Consider the following 17,197-nt stretch of genomic DNA (forward strand, 5'->3'; position numbering starts at 1 on the left):
ATGACCTCAATTATATCAGCCAGACTTTTGTGGTATTTTGTCAAATTCTCTTAAAATCCACACATCCAACATCCATTGCATTCAGAATCGGAATTCATAAAATTGTCATTACGTTGTGAAATTTGTTGTTTTGCGACAGCAGTACATTGCAATGCATAGTAATAAGAACTATAAATTACAATAAGTGTATTTGAAAATAAGTAGATTTCCCTTGAATTCGGTTAAAAAATTCACTGAGGTTAGTGAAATACGATCTGCTTTCTACAAAATCATGCCGGCTCTCCTGAACTAACTAGATCGTTTTCCAATGGTTTGCTGGAAGATGAAAGCGCTTGGTGCAGTAAAGATTTACTGGAGTGGTTCCAGGCATGAGAGACTTTGCTTTGGACAGAATAGAAAACAGGGACTGTTCTCCAAAAACCAACTAACTTAAAAGGCAAGCGATGCATTACAGCATATGGAGCAAAACAGAAAGCACAGAGAGCTAGAAATCCAAAACAAAAGTCTTTAAGATTGGCAGTACTCAGCAATATCCATTTTAAGCACAAAGAATTCTGACACATTAAATGAGAACGTTTCTGTTGCCAGTGTCAGAAATATAAAATAAAGGATAACAATTTAATACAGAGGTCAGGGATACAATGATTCCAGGAATAAAGGGCCTAACCAACAAGGAGCCTCTGGGGTTGTCAGAAACATGACGGGGTGGGGCGGGGAGAGAATCTCATTGAAACCTACTGGATACTGAAAGGCTTGGATAGATTGGATGTGGAGAGGATGTTTCTAATTAGGAGAGTCGAGGATCCAAGGGCACGGTCTCAGAATAAAGGGACGTTCCTTTAAAAACAGAGGTGAAGAGGATCTTTTTCCCCAGCCAGGCAGTGAATATCCAGAGTTCATTACCAAGGAGAGCTGTGGAGGCCAAAGTCATTTGGTGTATCAGTAGAAATTGATTAACAAAGCAGGTCAGGGGTCACAGGGAGAAGGCGGAACAGTGAAATTAAAAGAAAAATCAGTCATAACTCAATGACAGAACAGATGCAAAAGGCTCTGATATCTTATGGTTTTAAGGTGGCTATCAAAAGAATCAGATGTGACAAAAAAATCTTCTGCGCTGAGCTCTGATCTGGATTGCACTACCTGAAAGGGTAGTCAGTGGATTAGATTCAGTAACAGCTTTTAAAAGGAACAGAGTTGAGCACAGAAGCGAAAGTATTTGCAATGTTGTGAACAAAGAACAGCAGGCTGAGACTAAATGGTTAGATTCTTTTCCCCCAGCGGCTATGCTGACATAATGAGTCACACAGCATCTTTCTATGGTACGTAATTATATAATTGGTAATTGGTTTATTATTGTCACTTTTACCAGGATATCGTGAAAAGCCTTGCTCACATGCCATTCAGAGAAGTCATTCCAGGCAGAAATACACTGAGGTAGTACAGAAGGGAAACACAACAACGGAATGCTGGGGAAGTGCTGCAATTACAGAGTGAGTGCAGTTCAGGAAGTCAAAATAAGGTGCAAGGACTGGGACGAGGTAGACTGAGAGATCGGGAGAGCTTTACGATAGAAGACATCTGTTCAGGTGTCTTTACAACTGTGGAATAGAAACGGTCCTTGAGCCTGGTGGTCCATGTTCCAAGATTTTCTATCTTTTACCCAGTGGGAGGCAGGAGGGGTCTTTGATAATCATATAACTTATGGTCTGACTTCAGAATCAGGTATATTATCACCGGCATGTGACGGCATGTCAAATTCGTTAACTTAGCAGCAGCAGTTCAATGCAATACATAATCCAGCAGAGAGAGAAAAAAAATAATAAATAAAATAAAACATAATAAAGTAAAATACATATATTAAATAGATTTTAAAAATGTGCAAAAACAGAAATACTGTATATTAAAAATGTGAGGTAGTGTCCAAAGCTTCAAAGTCCATTTAGGAATCAGATGGCAGAGGGGAAGAAGCTGTTCCTGAATTGCTGAGTGTGTGCCTTCAGGCTTCTGTACCTCCTACCTGATGGTAACAGTGAGAAAAGGGCATGCCCTGGGTGCTGGAGGTCCTTAATAATGGACGCTGCCTTTCTGAGACACCACTCCCTGAAGATGTCCTGGGTACTTTGTAGGCTGCTGCCCAAGACGGAGCTGACTACGACTTCATAAGTGAAGTACAGCAACAGAAACAGGCCCTTCACCCATCTAGTTTGACAATTTGCTAAAAATCTATTTACTAGCCCAGTGATTCCAGGGCAACTGGATTGGATCTGGTCTGATTTCTCTGCAATGATTAAAGAATAGCTCAAGGATCTGAACCACCTCCACCAGAGTAACATCCAAGGCAATTGAGAAACAGAGAATTAAGAATTTCTCTCATCTCTCAGCAGATATTCAGATTTTATGGGGGGAAAAAATCTCACTCCAATTATTGAAACTAATTTATAAAATTAAATTTTCCCCACTGCAGATGAAAATTTCTTATTTTTTCCCCCACACTTCTCAAAGTTCAGAGTAAATTTAATATCAAAGTACATAAAATTTAGCATATACCATCTTGAGTTCTGCTTTCTTGCAGCCATTTACAGGAAGAAATAAATAGAATTTTAAAAACTATTTACAAGAACTGACAAGACGACCAACAGGCAAAAGATGACAAATTGTGATAATAAACACCATCCTATGAGTGCAGTTGTAAGGAGTGCTTTACACTCAGTGCTGGGTTTCACCCAATCTAAAAATACGAATGTGTAGAGACAAGACTGGAAAAACCTCAACCGTACAATGTACTTTCATACAATCTTTTCCATGAATATTAGTACATACTCAGTTCAATGTTTTTTTTTAAATTGTAGCATAGCTGCAACACAACTTTAAAATGCATTCCAGTTACAATATTTAGAACTATTAAAATGTGCAATTCACAATGAAGTCTATGCAGTTGGGATCCAATGTGAAATTTACCTGCCCTGCTGGGAATTGCAGATGAATTCACAGTGGAGTGGAATGTGTGGAACACTGCTCCTTGGTAAGTTCCTGCCTTACCACACCCTTCTCAATTAAGTTAAGAGACTGAAGAACAAAAACATGATATCCGTCCTTTTTAAATTCTAAATTATCCTTCATCCATCACACCCAGCTCAGACGCAAAGTGTCAGCAAAGCAGAGACAATATTTTTTTTTAAGTGCTCAGACATTTTGATTGAATTCAGGTCGATGCTTTAATGACTGCAATCAAAGTATTAGCGTGTCAAGGACACCTATTCAATATAGACATTACTCCAGGTGTAATCAAACTGTATCAGGCTAACTGCATTGGCAGCATTATTAAAAGTCTATGAATGATATCACGCACCATCTAAAGTGATTGAGTACAGGACACCAGACACCACGTTTGAGCTGTACAAGTCAGTGGGGAGACTACACTTGGTGTACTATGCACCATTCTGGCTACCCACTTCTATGAAGGATAGCATTAAGCTTCGAAAGGGTGTAGAGAAGACTCATGAGCAGTTACAAAATGAGAAGGTCTGAGCTATAAAGGAGAGGCTGGGACTTATTCTCCTGCAGCAGAAGAGCCTTAATGGCAACCTTGGAGATACAGAAAATCATGAGGAACATAAAGTAGATAAGATAAATGGTCACACTTTCCCCCTGCCCACCCCTCAAAGGCAGGGGAGCCTAAAACTAGAAGATAGATTTAAGGTGAGGTTGAAAGATTATAAAAGAACCCAAGGGGAAACTCTTTCCACACAGAGGATGTGGTCTTTTGAAGTAAGCTGCTGGAGGAAGCTGTAGAGACAGGTCCAATCACAAGTTTAGACGGATGCAACAGCAGAAAAGGTTGCGAGGGATATGGGCCAAATTCAGACAAATGGGACTAGCTTGAATAGATATCTTGGTCTGCATGGATCAATTGGGCTGACGGGCTTGCTTCCAGGCTGTATGACTATGATTCAGAACATGTGATATCACAATGAACTCTCTATAGCAATTAGAGACTCCACCGTGCATGCCAAATGCACTCCACCTTAAATACTTTGTACATTAGGTGATAAGGAGCATGGCTTACATGTTGAAGCTGACACAAGTCATGCAAACAAATCCAAATACTGAATACACATCTTACACACCAGCATAATCAAACAGTACACACAAGTAGTCAAATAGAACAATAACTGCTTTGAATAAAGAAATGAATAGCATTTACAGTTATTGAAGAAACCCCCCAGCACAAGAATGACTTCACCCAGCATTAGTTCCATTCAATATTGGTGAATCTGAAAGTTGAGTTTGTATTCATTGGGAGCGGAAAAGCTCTGAGCTGCTCCCTAGCAGGTCTTCAATGATTTTAACAGAAAGGATGTGCACTTTTCCCTCTTGTGAAATAACCTAAAATTAGGGATTTTTTTTTTAATGCGGTCACCCACTTACAGAGAAGGTGAGTATTTCCTGTCCCGAGGATCAGAATCTTTGGAACTCTCTTCTTCAAACGACAATGGAAGCTGAGACTTTGAATATTTTTAAGGCAGAGGCAGATAGACTCTGGACGAGCAGGGCTGAAAGGTTACTATGGGTCAAGATTACAAAAATTCAGGGACAAAATTGCAATCGTATCAGCCGTAATCCTATTAACAGGTTGAGCATGTTTGAGAGGCTGAATGGCCTACACCAAATTTGTATGCTAAATTTCCAAATAAAGCAAGGTTACGCTGCTCTTCTGTCCAACTGTCCAAGTTATTTTCAACAAAGACAAATAAAAAGTAATAAATTCACAGCATGAAATTAACATTCCTGAGAAATAACACTTGACAATGTTAGAGTTCAGATGAATAAGCATGTCAAAGAGAACCTTGGCCACTTATATTAGTTCACTCGAGAGTCCAAGACCAGAGGCTTCTTGAACTCAAGACTGCTGGCTTTAAATACAACGTGATTTGCTGTGACGCTAGTGAAACAAGAGGAGGCCACTCAAGTTCTCAGGCAGGTTTCAGCACTGCCAACTCGATAACCGATTCACATTCTTTCATGTCCTTCCCCAACAAAAACTATTGATATCAAAAATTCCACATTGATACCCAAAATTCAGTTTCAAGGATAGAATTTCAAAAGTTCCATTACAACCATGACAATTCAGAAGAGCTTCAATGTTCAAAAGTACTTTACAGCTAAAATTTGTGAAAATTGCTATGTGTTTCCTTTCCTCTCAAGACTCTGTACCCTTGTTCTAACTTCCTTTGATTATAATCTATTCACATTTCAAGCAGGCCAATGGAAGATCAATATTCAGATTAAAATTCAATTAATTTTAAGGAAGAAGCTAAGTTCATTCAACTATCTTTGCAATTTCACTTGTAAATCAATCTTTCTTTGCAAACTTCTAGTTGAAAGCTGAAGTTCTAACAGCTTTTCGTATTTTAATACCCATACAAAATCAAAAATTCTTTAAAGTGTTCTGAATCTGATTCATATTTTCACGCCTTGTGTACAAGTTAGCACACCAGCTCAATGCATCTTGCACTAACTGAAACGTGACGAGCTTTGCAATGCTTTAAAAGGAAGCTTTAAAACAAAAGTGAAAAAAAACTGCAAATTCTGTAAATAAAAATAGTGACTCAATTTCAGGCAGCGTCTATAGAAAGAGCAGTTAACATTTCAGCTTTGTAAAAAGCCAGCAAAAATTTACATACCGTGCTGACACATTATTCACGTTCCAAACTGTAACTAGATTACAATGAGCGCTAGATTTCAAAATTCAAAGTAAATTTATTATCAAAGTACAGTATGTATACATGTCACCAAATACTATCCTGTGATTCATTTTCTTGCAGGCATTCATGGAAAAAAATAGAATCAATAAAAACTACACTCAGATTGACAAGCAATCAACATGCAAAAGACAAACCATGCAAATACAAAAAAAAACCATAATAAATAAATAACGCAGAGAATGAGATGTAGAGTCTTCGAGGTCAATGCATAGTTTGTGTTCAGTGATCAGTTTAAGGTTGTGCTGATTCAGGAAATTCCACCAAGTTCAGGAGCTGTTCTTGAGCATGACGGTCACCTGTAACTCCACTCCAATGGTAGTAGCAAGAAGAAAGCATAGCTTGATTGATGAGGACCCTCGATGAATGATGGTACTTTCTTGCGGCTGTGCTCTTCGTAAATGTGCTCAGTGGTAGGGAGAGCTTTTCCTGTGATGAACTGGGCCGTATCCACTTTTGTAGGCTTTTCCATTCTCGGACACTGCTGTTTCCACAACAGGCATGATGTAACCAGTCAGGACACTGGGCATCTATAGAAGTTTGTTGAAGTTTTAGATGACATGCAGAATCTGTGCAAGTTTTTAAAGAAGTCAGAGGTGCTGCTGCAGATTCTTAGAACATGAAATACTACACGTGTCACTTAAGAACTTTCTCCAGCATTTAAGGAGCAACAGCAAAATGTTTCCAGACGATGATTTGCAAAAAGATGTCATGTTAATCATTTTAAAGTATTGAAATTATACAAATTAATGAAAATCACCTATCAGGTTCCATGCAATTACACAATGCAAGCAATCACTGAATCAGCATTTTACCGCACTAAACATGGCATTTCAGCTCAATGTGCCCAACCAAATGAAAAGGTGTTTCTCCCACTTCCAAGTCTCAGTCCCTTTCAAATGTGATTAGGGTTTTATCCTACACTATTTTAAAAGCCACTGTATGTAATCATGATGAAATGAATGTCTATTTGAACAAAATTATGCACAAGACTAGTTGTTACATAACTGATAATTCAGTAGCAAACTACAACAAATAAGTCAATGACTTACTAAATACATTTTCAAATGAGACTGCTAACAACAAATTTTAAAATTTCCAAGAGCAGGAAAAAAAGCTCACCATGGGACAATTCACATTGAACCCTTAACGAATATCACTACCAAACTAGGTTCTATTGGAATGAGCCAAGGAGAATATCTTTAGTGAAATAAGCAGTGATTTCCAAAAAAAAAGAGAAATGGTGGTTTAATCCTGGACTGGTAGAGCGGCAATCAGTAATTCATTTCATTGTCTGAAACTATTTTTAGATCTTTCATCAAGGCATTCAAATTAGATGAACTAATGCATACAATTCATTTCTTTGCCATAAGAAATGTTGCAAACTACAGTAATGCAAATGTGAAGTGGGTTTGATTTGCATCCAGTTTCTTCACTCGTCTCATATTGGCCTCTAACTGTAAAGAAGCGTACGTGAATGGTAATTATAATAGTCTACTTTTAGCAGGGCAGAGTTGGCGTACAAATCAAACATGCCTTCCCTGCAGCTACTTATACAGCATGTGAACAGGATATTTTACTCAAAGAGTAGCAGCAACCATCAAGCATCCATCCACAATACCATCAAGTCCCTTCAGATTCTACCACACTATACTCAATTTATGGTATCCAAACAAATTCCCAATCCACATCTTTGGCAGGAAATTGGAGAAAGTGATAGGAAAACTGCGTGGACACATGGAGAACATGCAAGCTCCACACAGCCAACGGCCAGGGTCAAGACTGAACTGGGGTTTGCTGATATCGTGAGGCAGCGAGTACTCTTTTCTCCAGACTAACCTTAAATGAATAGAAGCAAAAATCACTCTCAGGTCCTTAGGGTACGGAGATGGTGCAGTGTTTAAGTAGGCCAAAGTTCAAGTCCAACCACAGCAGCTGTTGAACTTGAATTCAGTTAATAATTTGGAACTTAATGAAAGCAAATGAGTAAAGGCAACAAAACTACCAGACAGTTGTAAAAACACATTTGGTTCACTTATGCCCTCAAGAAAGCTGTCATCCTTGTTTAGTCTAACCTATATGCTAATCAAATCCATCTATGCATTTAAATGCCCTCCATGAAATGGCTGAGCAAACTACTCACCCCCATATTTGGACGGTGGCAGTTCAAGGCAGCAACTCAGTGCACTGCGGGACCACAGGTAGTGCAGATGCTTCTCGTGCCCCGAGTTTCAGCATTACCTGCGTGGAGTTTGAATACTCTCCTCATCGTGTGGATCCCTTCCAGTTTCATGACACATCTCACAGATGTGCAAGTTGATAGGTCAGTTGACCACTGTACACTACTGTTGCGTAGGTGAGTGGTGGAATCCGACGACAATGTGGCAAACAGTAAAAATGGACGATGCAGTACTACTGTAAAAGTGCGCCTTTGAGCCAAAAGCCTACAGAGACCCCTGGCTTCCTTGGCTGTGCAAGTCCAGGGAAGACCCCCTCCGGTCCCTCCAAACTCGTGAGATTGAGACGGCTCTCCCACCACAAACCTGTTTGTGCGGATGCTGTGTCATTTGCTACCCCGTTACAAATTAGTGCCACAAAATAACAGACAGTACATGGCATATGATTAAATTATATTTATGAATCTTAACTAAAAGGTTATTAAAGAAAAACAAAAAGGGCCCATTTTAATGAAATAGTCAAATGTGCACAAGTCGGAGCTCACCTTGAACTTCTCTGTCAATCACGCGCTGGGCCCTCGGTCAATGTGAAAACATGCACCACCTTCTAAACGTCATTCACAATCCATCTCAAACAAACAGGTCTCCCACCAGGTCGTATCCTCTGACGGGTTCTCCCCAGCGTCTTCTCTCTTCATCCCCCGCTCAACAAAAGCCCCAAGCCCAACCTTAGTGTCCCTCACCGGAGAAACCTTCCCTCAGTTCTACCTTCCTCATTGGATGGCATACCCTTCTCCTTAAACCTCATCTTCAACAATAACCCGAACAGACTGCTCTTACAGAACTGCCAAATGAGATACATACAGCATAACAGTAAAAATATGAACCAAGGCATTACACTTATTTCAATGCTCATCCAGCACCACGACTTGTCCAAATGCCACCGAGTCAAATTTATTGTCATTTAACTATATAAATGTTTATCAAACAAGACAATGTTTCTCCAGAGTGTAGAGCACCGTAATAACACAAGGATAAAAACTACAGATGGAGTACACGTAGGTAAACAAACTAAAGAGCAAAAATTAAATATTGTAAGGTACAGAACAGATTAACCAGTGATACACCGAGTTCAGAAGTCTCACAGCCCGTGGGGAAAGAAAAACTGTTTCCTATCCTGACCATTCCTGTTTTTATGCAGCGTCTCCTGACTGATCGTTGAAAGTTTAAGAGGATGCTGGATGCATGGGCGGGAGCGCTCCTAATAAATGTCCCCAATGAATGGGAGAGAGACCCCTTTGATGTCCTCTCAGTTATTTATAGAGAACTTATCAGCTGCTCCCATACCAGACACTCAGGACACTCTCAATGATGCTCCTGTAAAATTAAGTTAAGATGAGGTGGGGGGGAGGGGGCCTCACTTTTCCCAATCTCCTCAGGAGGCACTGCTGTGCCTTCTTGTTCAGGGAGAGGATATCAAGGAACAAAGTAACATCATTCGTGATTTGAACTCCCAGGAACTTGGTGCATTTAACTCTCTCCATGGAGCAGCCATGTATTTGTGGACGGGTGGTTCATCTGCGCCTTCCTGAAGTCCAATGATTTCCTTGGTCTTCTCCAATTAGAAAAGGGCAATAAATGAATGCGCTCTTCCAATCTGCCCCGTCGTAGCCCTTGCACTCTTGTCAACCTGCAATGCATTTTCTCTGCAACTCAACTCTGCTCAGTTTTCCATCTACTGTCTCTATGTGATTACATATGACACGATGTGTCTTGGATTGTAAAGCAAAAAGCTTCTTGCTCTATCTCAGTACATGTGACAACAGCAAAGCAGTATCAATGTCCCCACAATGGTTGGCATTGGTTAGTGGCACCGCACACAATTCCTGCGACCTCGGTTCAAGCCTGATCTTAGCAGAGTTCATATGCTCTCCCTGTGTTTGGAACAGTTAACACCAACCCTCCCAAGTTCTCCTGGTTTCTCCCATATCCCAAAGACAAGCCAGTGGATCAGCTTATTGGCTATTGCAAGTTTCCCGAGAGTAGGTCGGTGCGAATCTGGGTAAATGGAAGAGCACAAGAGAGAATAGGCTACAGTGAAACAAGTGAGGGAATCAGATAGATGGGATTGCTCCTAGAATTGACATGAAATCAATGGGTCAAATATGCTCCATCTAGGTCACAAGAATATTTCAGAAGGTCCGACTACCAAAACTAATAAAGTGTTCTCATGATTGTTAAAGAACAAAAGTGGTATACTGATGAATGAAGAATTGTTCTCGACAACTATGTTCATGGGAACTTATTTCTAATCTAGCACACATGACCCAGCAATTCAGAGTGTTACCCTGCATTTCCCCAATAGACTAGAATGTTTTACACATATTCACGGATTGGCAATATACTCGCTTACTGAAACAAGTACGTCTCTTCTTCCATGAAAAGAAACACAGCACATTTCATGTTGGCGGGGTGCTCCCCTAATAATTAGGGCATAATTATATTTGAGAGCTCTATCCTGCACAGTAAGTGTAGGTGTATCTGCAAAAGGCTACCTTTTTGCAATTTTTGAGATGAAAACCAACTTTAATTTCAAGAAACTGTAGGTGAAATAGAGAGTAGAGCCCAAAAGGTCAAGTAAAAGTTTACGAATCCCATCTGGCAGAAATGTAATCCAGCCCACCCAAGTGGGTAAACTATCAGATTTTGTTTCTTCAGAATTTTAAGGCAGTAAAATGAATATTTAGATTAGCAACCCATCTGTAATTTTCGAAGTTAATTCACAACTCCATTACAACATAATCACAGCAAATAATTGCCACAACGAAAAAGACCAGGAGTACAATCAAGTTTCCATTAGAAAACTTAAATGATTTTAAAACCAATAAATTTAAACAGAACTTTGCACAGAATAATACTAAAGAATTGATAAAATTTCTACTCTCCATATAAAAACAAAGAATGAATATTTTAGTAAATTAAAGAGAGATTAAACTAGGTGATTGTGAAGAAATTAAGATAGCCACTAGCAAATCTATTAATTCTGTTTAAATTTGTCTTTGGGAGCATTCTGTCGAGAAATTCCTTCTTAATTTTTAAAAATTGATTTGCTAGCAATTATAACCTAACTCAAGGGGTGGACTGGATGGAACGCAGATTTTACAACTCACACAAAATTCCATTCCATTTGTTTGTATGTGATGTGAAATCAGGGTGGCTGTACAAATATAGAAATACATGTAAACTAGTCATTTCCCAATGAGCAGATTGGGTTAAAGAATTCCTTGGTGTACTGAAAGGGACTTGAAATGAGGGGGTTTTTTTTTACACTTTAGATTTTCTCTAAAATTTACTCATCGTGCCCAGAGGAAAAATAAAAACCAAAAATACAGGGAAGGCAACATGATCAATAGAGACCAATTTTGCCAAACTACCTGTCGCATCCAATTCTGTTTAAAGTCTTCACTGTGCAAACACTGCACAATGTGCCCCCAACCTAAAAAAGAAATCTCTGAATGTCCTTTGTGTTCAAAGGTGTTCAACACACAAGATGCAGGAGGATCTCAGCAGGTCAGGCAGCATCTGTTGAGAGAAATAAAGAGTCGACGTTTCAGGCCTGAAGGGTCTCAGCCCAAAACATCAACTTTTTAAGTCTTGCAGAGTCCCTCCAACATTTTGTGGGTGTTTCTCTCTGGATTTCCTTCATCTGTAGAATCTTGAGTCAATGGCAATTAAACTGATGAGTCAGTCTTCCAGAACTCAGATGTTTTCCAATGTGACATCTTGAAAAGCCATTGAAGAGAATGCAATATGCAGATCTATGGTTTAATACAATTTTAATTTGATATCTTTAACACCTAGGTGTTTACTTGCAAGCACGGTATGAATGGACCAAAAATCCACAGTAGCAAAGTTAATAGCCCCCTTTTTTTAAAAAAAGAACATTCTGGTAAAATTGAAAATTGCACATTGCAAGCTTGAGCCACTGCTTTATCAAAGCAATACAATGGATTCTCTGTACAGAACACTGATTCTGTAACAAGTTAAATCAATTACATAATATCCAGCATTTTATGCATACTTGCAGCCGTTGAACCCGCCAGAAGAAAACGTTAAGTGTGCAAGAGATTGTTGCGCAGTTTCCAGCCTGTACTAAATTAACACCGAATAAAACTTCATAATTGTTTGCTTTAATACTCAAGTCCTCCACTGCTAAGGCATAATAGCTGTGTTTGTTAAAATCATGGATACTTAATTATTTAAACAGCATGATAAATATTCTACAAAGTAATAAGCCACTTTGAATTACTAATTTGAACAACTTTGACATGGAAATGATAGCAAAACAGAACAAAAACTGATGGAACCTTAAGAACCCCCCCCCCCCGCCCATTTATAAAGGTGTATATTCCATCTTCTGATCTAAATGTAACAATGATGAACGTCTTGCGTTGGCATAGAAACTGAGTACTTTATTAGTGGGGAGGGGTGGAATGCTACCTTGTTGAACAGGAGATTGATCGAGGAACTATTTAAAAAGACTGCATCTCGCCTTGACAGGTCGCGCCTCTCCAGTTCAAACTATACAAAGAGAACCGTTAGATCTCCCAGGCGAAACGGAACATCTCTACACAAGTGTGTTTCAAGAGCTCAGAACAGAAATAAGAAACTTTAGCAACAACTTTTGATTGTTCTTTTAACTTCATACGGCATTGCTCTTTCCTCAGTCCCCCTCCACTCTCCCCCCACCCCCAACAAAGTGGCTTTCGCTGGTTAAGCTATAAATATTAAATGTTTTATATATAATTGTACCTTTTGGTCCACGATGGAGCAGACGAGATCCTTGACGGCAGAGAGAGAGATGTCCTGTGCTTCGATGGTCACCGGTTCGCGAGTCAGGCCGATCTGCAGAAGGAAGGAGACGCCGTTGAAGGATCCCCGGGAATTGGTGGGGCTCGGGGCGCTCAGGCTGCCATTGGAAACCCGGCCGGAGAGCACAGCGGTGGCCGGCGGCGACAGCGACGGCGTGGGCGAAGAGGCGGGCAGCGGCAGCGTGGACGGCAGCAATCTCTGGGACACGGGAGGAGACGAGTTGCTGTTGGTTGACATCTGGCTGGCTCCCCGGCGATGGATTTCCACTCTGAAACTTCCAGCGTTGCAACAAAAACAAAAACAGAAAAAGAAACAGGGCAGCGGTCCAAGCGAGCCACTTTCCCCGAAGGTTCAGCGAAGCGGGACTGGGTTTGCACTCCGGCGGTCTGCCATTTGCCGTCAAGTTTGTTCAGCGGGAGCACTCTGCTGATATCTCACTCATGTTCCCCCTCCCCTCTCTCCGCTCTTCTCTCCCTGTACTTTCAATCCGCCGTCACAGACGCTCAGTCCGTCACCGGAAATGCTCTGCAAAAGAGGAAAAAAAGAGAGGGGCGGCTCGTTGAATAGATGCTTTTTAGATACGTTACCAACTTTCCGACATGTGCATCCAGCAACAAAGGGGGGGGGGGGGGGGAGAAAAGAATTTGCAAATGTATACGATTTATTTTAGGGCGCCTGCATTCACCGACTGGGAGATTTTGATGTTTCCCTTCTGATGGGTGAAGTTAGTGTTGGAAATCATTTGTTTTCAACTGCACAGGATCGGTAACCGCCACAAAACGGGCAGCCCCTCACTATTCCCGAGGAGGGAAATGCGAACGGTGTTGCCTGGGCCAAACCGGTCCTAAATCTCTAATATCCGTTCATCCCCATTCACATTACTGGCTTGCTGCTCTGTTTCCGACTTATTTTTTTTCCAAGGGCTCGATGAGCTCGGGTGTCTCGCCGAGTTTGCCCGGAAACATTTATCGCTAAATGCGCGAGGATCTGATGACACCAATCGTAAAACAAACCATCAGTTAGCAAACCACAGGGGTCCCCGTTGCGCCTGACACACCAACAGCTGCTTTCAACTGCAGATCCATAATAACGGTACTGGGAGGTTAGTGGAGGTGACTACAGCACTTGTACCGTACAGTGGAATTTAATCTCCATCCAGCTGGACGCGGTTGTGCCAATCGCTGATCCGGTGTGTGATAGATAGCATTCCGCTGGGAAAAGATTGACATCCATGGGTACGTACTGGTGCATCTTGACTAACGGGATCTTTAAGGCGATTCCAATCCCAAAATAAACTCTACTCCAAAATGCAGGAGGAACGCAGCAGGTCAGACAGCATTTATGGAGAGGAATGAACTATTCAAAGTTCATAAACTGGGTAGTACCCTGGAGACACCACCAACAATTTATAGTGCAGTGGCGGTCACGCGTAACAGGTATTCAAATGTTCACATACAGACATAATGCCTGTTACTTGGAGAGTGTAAAATTAGTGCAAACAATCGGATTATTAGTTCAAATCAAAGAGTTATTACTGGCCAATGTGGCCAATGGGCTTGTTTAACCTCCACACATACACGTTCCATTAGTCAATGAAAACAGAATTTAGAAAATGTTTAACTGTTCTAACTTTGCTGAAATAACGATTTTAGAAAATGTATTTTCAATAAGAAATATCAAGTTGTCCATACAAGTTGTAAAATTGGTCAGCTCCATCATGGGTGGTAGCCTCCATAGTATCCAAGACATCTTCAAGGAGGGGTGCCTCAAAAAGGCGGAGTCTATTATTACCCAGGACGTGTCCTCATCTCATTGTTACCGTCAGGAAGGAGGTACAGAAACCTGAAGGCACACAGTCAGCGGTTCAGGAACAGCTTCTTCCCTTCTGCCATCCGATTTTTAAATGGACATTGAACCCATGAACACAACTTCACTACTTTTTCTTCTTAATTTCTGTTTTCGCACTACTAATTTAACTATTTGATATACTGTACATATATACACTTACTGAAATTCAGTTTTTTCTATATTATCGAGTACTGCTGCCACAAAGTTAACAGATTTCACGATATATGCCGGTGATATTACACCTGACTCTGAAGTACTGATAACCGGAGATGCACTTTGTTTTAATGTTGTAGGGCTACCGACCCTGTAACACCACAATTACCTGCATATTCCTTTATACACCACGTATCAGAGCCGGGACGACGAGAGTAAAAACCAGCACTGACTGGGTTCCATGCGCCTCTCGCATTTGATGGAAAGAGAACACAACAGGGGTCACAAACCCCAATGAGTGCGCCAGTCTTAAGCTGAGAAGGGTAAGACTGCTATCGCGATACCCGGTGGGCTTCGGGCAACACTGCTAAGCCGATTCCTGAATCTCGCCGTCACTTGTGCAACACGTCTTCCAGTTTGCGGAATTACAGATCACACTCAAAACTACACAACACAGTACTTACATAACTTTAACACTTCTAACACAGGTAAAGTTTTAAAGAAACCTATTCCGAAATAATATTGATAAGGAATAAAAAAGATGCATAACATTGGAAAACTAAAGCAAGAGAATAAAACTTCACTGAGTATCTAGGGAACGTATCCTTAGGTCAGCCCCAATTTTGGAAAGCCCCGCAAATTTCTCTTTGCAAAAACGCAGCCAATGGCTGTTAACCGTTGCATTAGATCCAAACATCGTCACGAGAAAATTGTAAATACTTAATTACTGACAATCTAATAATTCCCCACTAGTGGCTTCAACTTATTTTAATAGTTTATATAAAAAGTTAGTATCTGTCAACAAATTTGCATGTAGATTTGCAATAAATTGGCCCACCGTGGTGCAGAGTCCCAATAGGCAAGTAACTTTGTTGTAATGGTTTGTTTAAATCAAGAAACTTTCAACTATATCTAAAAAGGTGAATAATAAGTATTGACGATGGAACTCTTGGCAGTACTGTGCCCGACTATTCTTCTTTGCTGATCTAAAGGTTAAATTGATTAAAATATTTCTAGCATATAATATTGTGGAACCATGTTAATCGTTCTTACATTATATAATTGCCTACTGTGGGCTTTGTATAAGGGCAAGACGACACGATTGCTTCTGGTCTCATAAAGCAGCGTGAATTATTTTAGGAAACAGTAACTGTGACGAAGAGTGTATCATGACATGTCACACCGCCGATTTCCAAATACCGAAATGAGAAATACTCCCAATTATTTTTCTTATAAGGGCCATAGGTGCCCCGGAGACGCCCACTCCCAGCTTTTACCAATAGAAGGCTCCGTTATTCCACTAGGATTTTCCCAAATGGGTCAGTCTCGTCACAACACTAAAAGCTGCAAGTCAAATTAAAATTTCAGCTGTTTACTTGGTTCAATGAAAGGCAAGGACTAATGGATGTCTATATTTCAGTTATGTGAGGAATAGGAATGTTCTTTTAAATGCTACTCGCCCTCCCTCTCCACGTCAAGCTGGAAGTGATACTTAGTGGACATTTTACACACACCTTTTTAATTCGACGACACACCGGGCGGAAAAGTTGCTACAGATGTTCATTATTGGTTAAAACAACCGAGTTGTGATCGATTCGGTCAGGAATATACAACGCAACGAATGATAATGCGAAACTCCTGTTGATTTCACGCCATGCTATTTGCGGCAACAAAAAGCCAGGAAAACAGAACCAACGTTTGTATTACCTACAGAGAGAAAACCAAATTCAATTGTCTTTATACTAAAACATACCCATCAGCCGGGCGATAAACGCTATGTTTTGTTCTAAGTGAGTTTTCCCAACTTCTAAACTTTATCCTACCTATTTTACCAGTTGCAATTAGCTTCCAAATACCAGATACTCACTCTTTATGCGAGTTGCTTAAGTTTTTTCTTGCACCACTTTCTGCACTCTACAATTCTGGTTCATTTCATCCGCAACTGCGTAACCGCAGGACTGTCGGAGACTGGGGAGCAGCGGGCGTAGGTTTCGCATTGCATTCCGGGACCTGTAGTAATGTCGGGGAAAGAAAGAACTCCCATTCCCACACAATCGGGAAATGAGGCGCGAAAACTTCAACTCCCAGCATCCCTTTCGGCCGCTCACGCAGACGGGCGTAACCAGCGACCCGCCACGGTGGAGATGGAGGGAAAGGGGAAGTGCAACCTCTAACGGTTTAGGACCGGGACCCTGCTCTCGGCGGTGAAAGCGTCTGCTGGCCCATCACTAAAAGAGCTCTCGTCCCACCACATCATGGTCGTTCATGTTTGTAATCACGTTTGCTAATGATTCGCCGAAGGGGTGGAGGGGGATTGGAGTCAATTCCGGCCCAATGGTGAGGCTGTTTCCATGGGAACTAAAACGTAACCGGCCAGTGGAGTTG

General features: G+C 40.9%; 1 protein-coding gene across 1 annotated transcript in view; it reads right to left on the bottom strand.

Moving 5' to 3' along the window:
* Positions 1–16,786, bottom strand: part of prkd3 (protein kinase D3) — a 363,813-nt gene extending 347,027 nt beyond the window's left edge. Inside the window, exons 1-3 of the mRNA XM_073050552.1 lie at positions 16,680–16,786; positions 16,327–16,519; positions 12,752–13,336 (exon numbers count right to left, since the gene is read on the bottom strand). Of these exons, the coding sequence (XP_072906653.1) occupies positions 12,752–13,048 (297 nt within the window). The 5' untranslated portion in view covers positions 13,049–13,336; positions 16,327–16,519; positions 16,680–16,786. The remainder of the gene's footprint in view (positions 1–12,751; positions 13,337–16,326; positions 16,520–16,679) is intronic.
* Between the last annotated feature and the right edge of the window lie 411 nt (positions 16,787–17,197).

Source organism: Hemitrygon akajei, chromosome 7, assembly GCF_048418815.1.
Source record: "Hemitrygon akajei chromosome 7, sHemAka1.3, whole genome shotgun sequence".
NCBI classification, from domain to species: domain Eukaryota; kingdom Metazoa; phylum Chordata; class Chondrichthyes; order Myliobatiformes; family Dasyatidae; genus Hemitrygon; species Hemitrygon akajei.